Source organism: Xylona heveae (genome assembly GCF_001619985.1).
Source record: "Xylona heveae TC161 unplaced genomic scaffold L228scaffold_4, whole genome shotgun sequence".
Lineage (NCBI taxonomy): Eukaryota > Fungi > Ascomycota > Xylonomycetes > Xylonales > Xylonaceae > Xylona > Xylona heveae.
The window spans coordinates 1,276,481-1,288,611 of record NW_017264196.1 but is presented as its reverse complement, the minus strand read 5'-3'; the positions used below and the strand labels follow the sequence as shown (position 1 = coordinate 1,288,611).

General features: G+C 48.3%; 2 protein-coding genes across 2 annotated transcripts; both read right to left on the bottom strand.

The window, feature by feature from the left end:
* Positions 1-5,320: 5,320 nt before the first annotated feature.
* L228DRAFT_118293 (kinase domain protein) lies at positions 5,321-7,281 on the bottom strand. Its single transcript, XM_018328969.1, has 5 exons — positions 6,911-7,281; positions 6,498-6,838; positions 6,064-6,422; positions 5,673-5,913; positions 5,321-5,616 (listed from the first exon to the last, which is right to left on the bottom strand). The coding sequence occupies exons 1-5, from the start codon at positions 7,168-7,170 to the stop codon at positions 5,426-5,428; spliced, it is 1,392 nt and encodes a 463-aa protein (XP_018189091.1). The 5' UTR covers positions 7,171-7,281; the 3' UTR covers positions 5,321-5,425.
* Positions 7,282-8,922: 1,641 nt separating this feature from the next.
* On the bottom strand, positions 8,923-9,960 carry L228DRAFT_238092 (hypothetical protein; the record flags this gene model as incomplete). The annotated part of the gene is made up of 1 exon (XM_018330998.1): positions 8,923-9,960. The coding sequence occupies one exon, from the start codon at positions 9,958-9,960 to the stop codon at positions 8,923-8,925; it is 1,038 nt and encodes a 345-aa protein (XP_018189090.1).
* Positions 9,961-12,131: the final 2,171 nt, after the last annotated feature.

The window sequence follows — 12,131 nt, the reverse complement described above, 5'->3', positions numbered from 1 at the left end:
TCAGCCGTTGGTGTGTGTTTACTGTCATTTTTCATACATTGTGCCAGGCTACTTGGCAGAGCCGTGGCGTTCATGTAGGCAGTACAGGTGATCACGATCGAGCCACGGATGAAGGCATTGTATTTCGTACCGTGACTGCGCCTCTCAAACAGGTTTATACTTCTGCTGCTGGTGTAAGAAATGATTAGATCGAGGGAAGTAAATAACATGAGAGCCGTAAGCCTCGCTTGGCAGTTCAATAGCGCGGCATTTGGGGGCGTGTGTGGCGCGCCAGCCAGCAATTAGGTCGTCGCGTCAAGGCGGAGGCGGAGAGAAGGAAAGGCGGGGGGAATAGTGGACTACCGTTGGTGGCCCACCCAGCGATCCCGGTCTCGCTCCGCTGGGGACGCTTGGAGCTTCTTTCGACACATCTTTCCACGACTCTGTAGGATGCCTTTTTCCGCGCATATCTGGACACCCTCTCTCTTTCCCTCTCATAATTTGTTGATTGGTGACCCCGCAACCTGTCGCGCTGCACGAAGCCCGGTCCGGATTGTCGGTGCGGGGGTAAAGGCTACAGAATGTCCGTCACATCATCTTCGAGAGCACGTAGATCGGGGGCAAAAAGCACGCACATGACATGAGCCAGGGCCCTCTGCCTTTTGTCATTGACCCCGCAACGGGGAAGGTAGGACAAAAGTGTCATTGGCAAAAAGGTCCACTTTTGATAACTTCAACTTTGACCTCTCGCTAAATATGACATTTCTTTCGTTCAACCTTTCAATTCTGATTTTGGCTTTCTGTTGCAGTTCGATGTCTAGCGTCCCAGCTTCGAATGGGCCAGGCCAGACGCAGTCTGAGCAATACGGGAAGGAATCGGGAACTTGTTTTGACCGTTGATTCATCGGGATTCGGAATCTCTGACTCTCACGGCAACGTGGGCAGCGCGATTAGCGATGCCTTGCTCAACGTGAGATTGACGAACCTGCGTGCAGGATGAGAATTTAGAAACTGACATTGACCCCGCTTTTACATTCTGTCATTTTCTTCCGCCCTTCTGCTCCCTCAAAATACTATCGTTATCGCGGCTGACGGGGCACATGACGGTAATTGATCCTTTTTATCATGCAGAGTGACTGTATTTTGCATCTTGCTCCGAAAATGAATATCCTAAGAGCAAGTCGGGGAAGGTCCAGGCTCAATCTCAGCTGATAAACAGCTTGCTTGCTGCGTTCCTAAACCCAATTCAGACACGAATCAAAATTAAAGCTGAACAGCAACTTCCTGCAACAGCCACAGATCAGTCAACGTCAATTCCCGAAGACTGAATGATATTCGTTGGAGTCGACGATTTGAGATCGCAATCGCTTGTTGTCAATTGACGAAAGAGACACTAAGGTCTATGTTGACATGATGCTGGGATAGGAACAACCGCAACCCCGGTACTTTTACATATATACTTACCTACCTTCCTACCTAGTGTGCGGCTAAATAGCATAGATGGTGTCTATAGTGACTTCACTTTATGCATGCATCCTAGACATATTACCCCCTTAAGCTTTGCGGCAGACGCGTAGCCCTATTAAACTGCCGACTAAATTATCAACGTTTTGCCTTGCAGCACATAACATCTTTCAATGCAGGGACCATTATCCCAATGACCTCTAAATATCGACCATGAAATGTGAATGGCGCTGAGCATTGAAGGCATGAAATCAAAGCAAGTAATCGGAGAGAACATATCGCAAAAAAGGAAATGTTGCAAAAATATGCAATATGCAAGTCAACACAATGGTATTTCTCTTCTCGCGCAACGTAATAAATACACCCACATGGCTTATTCTTAGACGTCGGAAACTCTCTCTCGATAGTTGAACGAAATTGAGATATCTCGTGGGAAGAGGGGTTTTCTTTGAGATCATAGCAGCACGTTCTCAGGAAGAATGATCTTATTAACTATGCCCCACCAACCTTTATCATCTTCCCTAGTGGCCAACGTTGGTAATGACACGACGCATATTTGGCATGCTTCGGTCATTGATTTGTTCTCGATAAGGTATGAGCAGAGGATCCTGCGTTAGTACTTGAGTCCTGATTCTTATTCTCGCCAGCATTCGGAATATTTGACCTTTTTGCTGCTGTAGGTGACGCGCTCGCCAGGCTTTTGGAACTACCCGTCCCGGTCTGCTGAGGAGACGTTCTCGGTCCCTGGCTGCTGAGGCTGAACCTTCGAGACCTTCCTTCGCTTTTGAGACTGCTGGCGGCACTATCTCCAGATCTTTCACTTAGGTCCGATTGTAGACCTCGGAGCACATCTCGCCCACCTCCTTCAAATTTACCGAGGCGAGCTGCAAGTATAGTGTTTTCGCGCTGCAGTTCAGCCACCTGAAGGGCAAAAAGCTCACGTTCGCGCATGCAGACTTCAAGTTGGGCACGTAGATCATCTCTCTCATGACTCAAACGGGCCTTCTCGTCGCGTTCCTGAAGTTTTCTTTGTTTTTCTTCAACCTTGCGCATTTCTTTAGCGCGCTTTGACTCGAGCTTCTCCATCTCCCGACGGAATTTCTCCTCTTGGCGTTTTATCTCTCGAGCATGTTTCTCTTCTGAACGCTTAGCATTGCGCGATTCCTTGGATGTGAGTTCCTCGTGGTCCTTCATGTCTTTTTCCCGTTTTTTGGCCATCTTCTCTTCGAGTTGAATGCGCCGCTCATTGAGCTTGGCGAGTTCCTTTTGATGATGCTGAATAATATTATTTTCTATTTGTTCTCCGGGGCGGTCTTTCTCGACACGGCCGGAAGTTGGAGACTGGGAGTCGGAAGTTTCCTGTTCGTCGGTAAGCTGCTCCTCGGCGCTGGCAAAGCTACCGATGCTCGTCACCGTAGATTTTCTAGAAAGCGCATTCTCCTGAGCAAGTGCAAAATCAGATGTGTCCTCATTATCTTGTAAATTTCCTCTTGTCTCTGAATCGAGGCCGTTCTCGGCTGAGAGGTATCCCGGCCAGCGGTTGATGACCGCTGCTGGAGCATAAGCAGATATGGCTCCAGCTACCGTCGATAAAATGCCACCGCCACTCGTAGTAGATAAAGGACGTGAATCTAAAGGCTCCGCCTTTTCCTTTCCATGGTATGCTTCGGACTGGCTAGATTCTTCTTCATGAGTGTTTAGACTAGGATTATCAGACACAATCGGATGGCCGTTCGCTTTCGCCGCAGTGTAATCTTCGGGCGTCTCGTCGGCGCCATCACCTCCTTTCCCACTCTCATATTGGGTAGAGCTCTCCATTAGAAGCGGCTCCGCATTCACTGCCCATTGAACAAATTTGCTTGCATCTGATACAATACTTGCGGGTGTCCCCCGCTCGACCATGAAACGTGGAACATTACCTCCTGGGTCACTGCGAGTGATCATAATCCACTCTACTGGATTTGGCTCAGGCTCTTCGTCTTCGTCCATTGCAGTCTGTGTATCGACTTGCTCCTCCTTGGCTTCCGCCCCTCGTGATTCCGTAAGCGATACCGTATTTCCACGCTTTCTTTTCTCTGCAGGATCCGACTGTAGCTTCTCTGGAGTATTCTCATTTGACTCTTTTGCATCTCTGTTCGACGGGTCTGAATTTGACCGCCGCACGTTTCGTATTTTTGCTTCGTTCCCAGTTGAGGAGGCACCCTCTGGAATCTCCTCTTCACTGGAAAGGTTTGTCGAAGGGGCTGCTTTTCTCTTCAATGGTATTTCTCGGATGAACTCGACGGATTCATACTCTCCCCGAACGTAGTGCTCTCTAGGAGGACATTCAGGGTGGTAACATGGCTTCGATATGACCATGTAATGGCGAGGAGGTTTGACATGCTCCTCAGAAGATGAGGAAGCCGGGGAATTCCCGGTGTCTGTACTCTCCGAAGTTAGGTCGCTCAAGGCAGAGTCCGATGTTAAAAGGAGAGTAACAAAATCACGTGGCGCGGTAGGGCCCGGAAATTGAGCGGACAGGTGATATACTGCTAGGAATTAGAGACGATTCATTGCACCAAAGAGACTAACGGGTTGGTTTCTAGAATTTACCTTCAAGGTTTCCCACGCCTTCTACTACCATCGATTCCACTCTTCTCTCGCCTCCGATGCCCCTAATATTGCCCTCCCCTGGCCCTCCCCGAGACTTCATCGTTTCTGGGAATTCTTGTTGCATTGCCCGCTTCCATTTGGAGAAGTCCATGCCGACGTGTATACTTCTTCTTGCGAACCAAGCTCCTCGACCGTCCTTTCCCCCTAGTTTATATACTGAGATTCCATGGGGATTGTCTTTCGCAGAGAGCTTCAAAGGCTTTCCCCATGCTGAGCAGAGAGCTGCCTGGGCAGAGGAAATTGACGGAGAGCAGGTTGATGGCTCTACTATATCTGAAGCATTCGAAAGGACGGAAGAGGACGTGTTTGAGCGGAGGCGTGAGGAGCGATCGGAAGTGACGGGAGGAAATGGAACCGAATCTACCAAAACTTGGCCGTCTCTGAAGGCGCTTCGTAGATATGAATGCAGGTCATCCTGCGGTATTGATGAGAACTCGCAAGGCGCAAGTGTTTGAAGCGCTGACTGGAGCTCAGCCATGGTCGAATTCTACCTTTGTGCAGAGACCAACCAGCCTTATTTGGATGTCTTTGGAGCGAAACTGATGTTCTCTTGCTTGCAAGTATAACTGCCAAAATGGGGCTCCTTGGCGTTCCAAGCATAGAGCTGCAGCCTAGTCGCTATGTAGAAACTTATTCACTGTATAGGTCAAGTTTATTTCGTCGCAAGCTGCGCCTTGAAAGAAGGGTCTGATTAAGAGAGAAGCGAATAACAATGAGACAACCAGGTATTAATTATATTTCTAATGACGCTAATGATATAAGGCTAGTGCAAAATTCGATAGGAATTATCTGATATCTTCCAAAGAGACATTAATCGAAGGAAAAAGCAGGTTAATTTGATGGTGGATCAATAATTGTGTAGTGCTCACATCATGAGAACGATTAGAGTGACGTCGAGCCCATAATGTTCTCGCTAGTTCTGACCCTCGGGTCCTCGGCTCTCCCCGGACTTGCTGGCGCACTTGGCATAGAACTCCAAAACTTGTTTGGTCACAATATAACCTACATGAACATAATTGTAATAGCTTAGATATGTATACATGTGCGTGTTGCTCAGGGGGAATAAGCATAGACATATTTGATAGTATATGTCATGACGTGGTATTACTTCCAAATTAAAATGCAGGATTGTGACCATGCAGCTTATAGACCGAACCCTTACAAGTTACAACTATACATTAAGACCTTTAATAGCCATTACAGAAAGGCATTCTTTGATTGTAGGCTTGGCAATTTAATAAAAGGTTCATGATTCTACAATGGTTGTATAAGATATATAATGGTCTAAAGGAGGCACCAGCCTCTTTCAATAATTGACAAAAGCTTATCCTTATACTTTGGGATTTCCAAGGCTGAGAAATGGATGTTCCATCAACTCACGAGCTGTCTTTCTATCTTCTGGGAGCCAGGTAAGCATATGACTAATAAAAGACAAGAAAGCTACCCTCTCCTTCTCTGCTAAAGATGGAATTGTATCTTCAAGTCTTCGGGCTGGAACCAGATCAGTGTATAGAAATTGGCCTACCATAACAAACAAGTTAGCAAAAGAGCAGCAGATAGAATATTTATTAATCTACCTTCTTCATCAAAAAAAGGCCCACCAAAAAATTCTCGTGCATTGCTACAGAGCTCGCCTGCATCATCTTCCAAAGCGTCAGGCCACTTGTACTGTGCCATAGCACCTGATTTTGCGAGGAATTCCTTAGGAGGCGGGCCAAGCAGAGCAATCATTTCTGCTAGATGTGTTTTCGCATCATAACGACCTTGAGTATCATGCACGTTACGGAATAATGCTGTGTGCTCAATGATATCCCATGACTGTTGTTTGCAGATTGAGTTAGCTGTTTTCACGGATACCCTGAATCATGACTCGGTCCAATTGTGTATGAAGAGGTATTCTGAAGAAAAGTGGATTTTGCTTTAGGCCATGCCACAAGCAAGAATACCGGAAAGTTAGAATGTTCTTACCAGGGCACCAAAATTCCATATATCTGCACTAAAATCCCAACCGCAGCCAAGAATAACTTCCGGAGCACGATAGTGATCCGGCTGTATAGGATGAAGACCAATTTCTCTCTTCCCCTCTTGCCCTTCCAGACTGTCACAGTGGAGTCGCGTCGCCAATCCAAGATCACTAATTTTTGGTATCATCTTTTTCAGCTCCCTCCAGTTCAGGGGTCCGAAGTCGTTGTGGCAGCGATAGACGGTTTGCCCGGTGGTTGGATCGGTCTTAAATTGCATGGGCAGGTTAGCAATCTGCTCTTTAACAAAATTAGAGAGGGTGCTATCGTTTTCGAAGGTCATTAGGATATTTTCAAGCTTTAAGTCTGAAGACGTACACAGGTATTAGTGCTTTATTTCTCAAAGAGAAGGGGCTTTAATAGAGAGAACAAGTCACTTGCCAGTATGAACAACTCTACATTCCATGTGCAAATAGTCGAGACCAGCAAGAAGAATGAAAATATATGCTTTCGCAACCGAGAGGGGGAGTTTTTGGTCCACAAATCGTTTCTGGAGAATCCAAATTGGCTCTCGCATCGGTTCATATGCCAAACAAAGATGATTCCCTTCCGGACCAGCCACCTCGAAACTTCCAAGGCAAGTTCGGATGATCCCATAGCCGCGATGTGAGGGATTTTGTCGTGCAATGTATTTCTCGATGTCACGCTCATGATGGGCATCTGTGGAACTGTGTGTATTTATTATTTTCAGTGTAACCAACCGCTCCGACTGCCATCTGTATCTAAATCAATGCCATTTTCAGTCAGTAGCTTACATTCCAACCGGGGCTGGTAAGCAAGAACATAGTACTTGCCTTGTCATATCCCGTGCGAGCCATACTGTTGAACGCGTTCCCCAACCAATCTTCACCAGCAATTGATAGCAATTGGAAAGTATCTCTCCAGCTTTAGCTGGATAGAACCATTTGGGGTTGTATCCTGGACAAAGCTCTTCATCGACGAGCTCGTTTTGTGGGATGCGAGACGCAGAGGCAGCAGGAAGCTGGGCCAGTTTGGCGCGGAGTGAGAAGGACATGCATTTCGTCATACGGCTCAGCAACCGCAGTCCAGTCATAGAGATGAGGAAATACTTTCACACTCCCCTGTGGTTTGTTCTCAGAAGAATATGTATGAATTTAACACTAGGACGCAAAACTCAGCGATTCGTTGGATGAATGACCAATGCCTGGAAAGGCGGTCGAGGTTTGATCAACAGGTTACAAAGAGCATTCAAGATGTCGAGTAACTACATTAAAGCAAGGTAGAGTGTTCTTAAGACCTTCGCTTTCAATATCGGATGGAAACAGAATTCAAGCGCTGGAGGGGAATTTTGGGGAAGAAAGGGAGATGTGCGGCGGTAGGATGGAAGAGTAGAGGTACCGAAGTCGCGACAGTGGCTAGAATTGGAACGGCCTCCAAGTCTACCTTTATTTTCAGCCAAGCTGCAAGGGTTCTTAGCGGCATGGCTAGAAATTGCATCTCTATATCAAGGATGAGATTCATCGTTGTTGCTCCAAGGTCTGTCAGAGATCATTGCGTGGATTCACGAAACATCTTTAAAGGCCGAGGGCGTAACTAACGTGATTGGCGGTCTCAGCTAGCGAACCCCGGCTTTGCCGGAAGCCTCGACAATTTATATCGGCAGGAAATTTGACAACTTGGAAGCTTGCAGACAAATAATCACACTTAATAGTGTCTCTTCTTGTTATTGTATGACAATCAGAATGGGGAACGAGTAAGCAAGAGAGCTGTTTCAGCAGCTGCAGAACTTAGACGCGATATCAAGTTCTAGGTAGTTCGTCCACGGCAATCAAGACGAAAGGTGTTTAATCGACATGATAAAAATTTTATAATATTGTAATAGTTATCGACAGGACGGAAGTGTACCAAAGGGGAAGTCTAGCTTCACGTTGTCCAAAGCCAGCATATTTTTCCACTCAATCAATGAGGGAACGCCTCCCAAGGGGTACCCAGCCCCGGGAAAGAGGAGATGAACCAAACGTCTGCGCTAGAGCAGAAGAGAACCTCAGAATAAAAATCAAAGCAACTGAATATCTGTGACGACGCTGTCGTCAGTATTGGCTGTTGCCACAGGCAAGAGACCAACTTCAGACCCCAGTAACTCGCTTGATTTTCATCCTCAAGGCAACTGTATGACCAGCATGCATGTAAAAGTACCAAAACCGAAAACTCCACATCCCAGATGTGTCGAGTAACCCGCGGTTGGATGATTTTTGTCGACGCTTTCCCTCCACTATACAATCCAGCCGATATCCAATATCAGAGTGTAGGGAAAGTGTGATCGGCCATGAACAAATCGGGGGTCTCGCCGGCCCGAGGTGTGTCTATGACTATCGGATCACAGCGACGAATAGAATACAAAGAAGATAGAAGAACGAACCCCACGAAGACTCTCCAGCCGCGAGGCTGCAACCATATATTTAAGTAATTGCCCGACTTGCAAACCATCCCGGCCCAACGAAGAGGAGCCTATGGGAGGTAGTTTGGGGGAGGAAACGCCGACCAGCCAGTGGTGGTAATGCGAGTGGAATGGAATAGCAAAACAAACATCAACGCTCGCTAGAAGAACTCGACACAATACAACGTCAGACAAGATTCGAAGTCATGCAAGTTGGAACCCGCCAAACAGATCAAACGCCATCATGATGCTCGCTCCAAAAACATTATAGATAACGCTACATTGCGTAGCGCCGCCGATGCTGATAGATATAGATCATCGCGCTGTGCTCGTAGCTTCTGAACGGTGCCTGCACCATGGCGTCCTGCGCCAGCCGACCTGGGTACAAGTCAAGTCTGGGATTGATTTTTACATGGTGGTCGCATAGGGAAGCGCGTACTCCTGGTATCGGTCCCATGCGAATCCACCGTAGCCGACACTGGTGCTGCATTGTTGTTGCATCAGGACGCTCGGCAATGGCAGCTGGGGAATCGGTGCGATGACCTGAAGAGCACTTGAGTATTGGCCAGAAGTGCTAAAAGGCGGACTATAGGCAGCCGGTGGTGAAGAAACCTGAGATTCGGTCATGGCCATGCTAGCCCACATAGCCGGGTTCGAATCGGCCGAGGAAGCCGGACTCGGGCTCGAAGGGAGGACTTTCCAGGACTCTACAGGCACCGGGTGCGGAGGGGAAATGGAGGACTGTTGCCACCAATTTCCGGCTCCGGGAGAACTGGGAAGGATGGGAGCCGGCCGGACCACGTCAACGATCCTTGGGGGCGGCGGGAGTAAAGGAATGAACATGGCCATAACAGCGTTCTTCACTTCTTCGCTCCTGCCACAGAGCAGCTCTCCAGCCCCATCTTCTTCGAGCCCTTCCAATGCGATAGCAGGCGCCAAGTAAACAAACTTGTTCACAGCTTGGACGAATTCTTCCTGCAGCCTTTTGAGCTGGATGGCCTTTTCCGACCAGTTCCAAGTGTTGGCGGCAATGTCCACCGAATAGATATCGGTATGGTATTCGACAAGGGAATCTATCGTTTCCGGTGTGAGCTTAAAGGCTACTTCGTTCTGCGAGACCATGTCGACATGCACCACGTAAGCCTCGATGTGGACCGTTTGATAGTTGAACAGCCCCTCGACGAGGGGATTCGGATCCTTGCGGAGCTCCGATTCTGGTGCCTTGGGTAGCATGAGCGAGCACAGAGTCCAAATCGCGGATTGGGATGAAAGAGTCTCAGTGAGGCATCGCTGATGCTGGGGTGCGCTGTTCAATGGTCTCTTGATGCGGTTGATCCGCTTCAAAGTCGCTGTGAGCCATGGATCTACCTTGGTGTTGAGGACCACGTTGGGTGATGCGCGGGGTGCAAAAGCGGCAGCTGAAGCTGGCAGCAGAGTTGTCGGCATTTCGGGTTTGATTTATCTGAAAAGGGATTTTCTTGCAATTATCGGAGAATTGAATTGATGTCTTTTGTTGCACCGGTTTGAATTCAAACTTTGGGGGGAAAGAAACAAAAAAAAATTATTAGAATAAAAAATCAAAAAAGTAATATCTCAGGCGGTGGCTCAATGAATATATTAATTTGTGAGCGTGAAATGAGAGACAATGAATAGAAGAAAGTAAAGATCGTAGAAGGGGAGTAGGCAGAGGGCACCCAGCGAGTCGGATATATGGCGGGGGATGGGCGACTATCTTTATAACGCGAGGTGAGCGAGGCGGTGCGTGCAGTTGTGGAAACACTAACTAAAAGTTAGGTTGGCGTAGAAGGGGCAGAGGGTCAGTTCGCCGGGGGGCGGATGCAGCAACCTGCAGCCAGATTTCACCCAGAAGTCGACATCGGTACTTGGGTAGTGGCAGAGGGCCAGGGCGGCCAACGTCGAGTCTTATGCGACCGCCTGGAAAGCCCGCATGCTTCTCGAAACATTTTCGTCGTAATAGCTGTCTGCAATCATGCATCTCACGCGACGACCGATTAGTTCACCCCCTGGTCAGCAAAGGTTGTGTGGCTTCAAAATGTCATCCACTTTCAGATAGTCGATTAAGGCAGCTCTTGGTGGCGGAAGAAACTCTATCAATTCCGCCGCCGAGGCGTCCAAGAGAAATTAGCATTGTGTAAATAAGATCCTGGATCAAACGTTCGCCGAAGCAAGGGCATAATCGAATCGTTATAGCCAAAAGCAATCCCCACACCTGATACGGTAGAGAAATGGATGAATCGCGTTGCATAACATCTTCTTGGTTTGCTTTCCCATATCAAAGCAAGAAATGACCTCGTAAACTCAAAGGATGCGTGACGATCATTGGGGCTGCGCAGGCTCCTAGCCCGTCACACAATTTTCACGCGGCAACTATAGGATCAGTGGACGTGCACATGGGGAATCTTCAACATCTCGCCTGCTGAGAAACATAATGACAATGATTATGACTCTGGACATCAAGACTGCCGCAGATTACCACAGCCCAGCGTCCTTTCGCAGGATGCCGGGCAACGCGTGGCCTCTGTCGCCATTCCCTGTGCTCATCCAGGTCAGGGCTCGTTCCTCGCTGGGCTCGCACCGCATCGGGCTTGCTGCTTCATCGAGGTAACGGTGGCACGCACGGGCAAGCGATGGTCCACGCCCAGGTTTCCCTCGAGTTCGACTAAGATGTCTTCGCCGGGCGAGCCGAACGGGGTCTGAAGCAGAGTCGAGACTAGTCGTGGGTTTGGCAAAGTGTGGTAACCAGTCGATGCGACGTTTGCTCGAGACGATCCATGTTAGCTGGGCAAGTTCAGCTGACGGATGTCAAGTCTTGGAGGTCCTTTGCACTGAGATTCGCCGCTCACCTTCGGCGCCGGCGGGAGGAAGAGATGGTGGCATCCCTGCTTTGCTCTCCTATTGGTCGTTACTGTCGACCATAGTGCCAGTACCTATCGTCAACCATTTGCAGCGTTCCAACCGAAGACGCACGATGCCTCACAAAAAACCTGGTACAGTGCTCGGGTGGTCTCGCAACAGTATACAGTTATGCATTATTACACTTAATACTCCGTCCTGTCGGGCGCGAAATGGAACACAGGAGGCTCATGACCTTCTTGCCTCCTGCCTGCGCGCCAATTGAGTAGTCTTTCAAATGACGTAAAACTTGAACACTGGGGGGCCGTATCGACCATTTTGACTATTCATCACGAGCAATAATAGCTGATGGCTTTCTTTTCGCTCTTGGGTTTAGGGCGTCTGTTGGCGTGCTATCATCAAGATTTTTAACCAGCAAGTTATTATCACAGGACCCTTAAGTTGCCGTCTAGCCTTGTACGGGAAAGCTATAACCACGCTTAACTGAGGCTACCTAGGTGGGTAAGTCAACCAAGGCAAGTTTCAGCTATCAACGTTCGTCCTCGGTCCCTGTCGTATGTCGCTTTCCCTCGCTCAGACTCTCGGCTCACATGTCGATCTTGACACATGTATTCCCGACTGTGGCGAACTATTTTGCCTCTGCATGCACCGCCACGATCAACGTCTATCCCAATTGCCACATGAAGCTCTCCCTTCGAATAAACTTCCTCGATGCTATCTAAAAATAAGAGGATTATTTTATC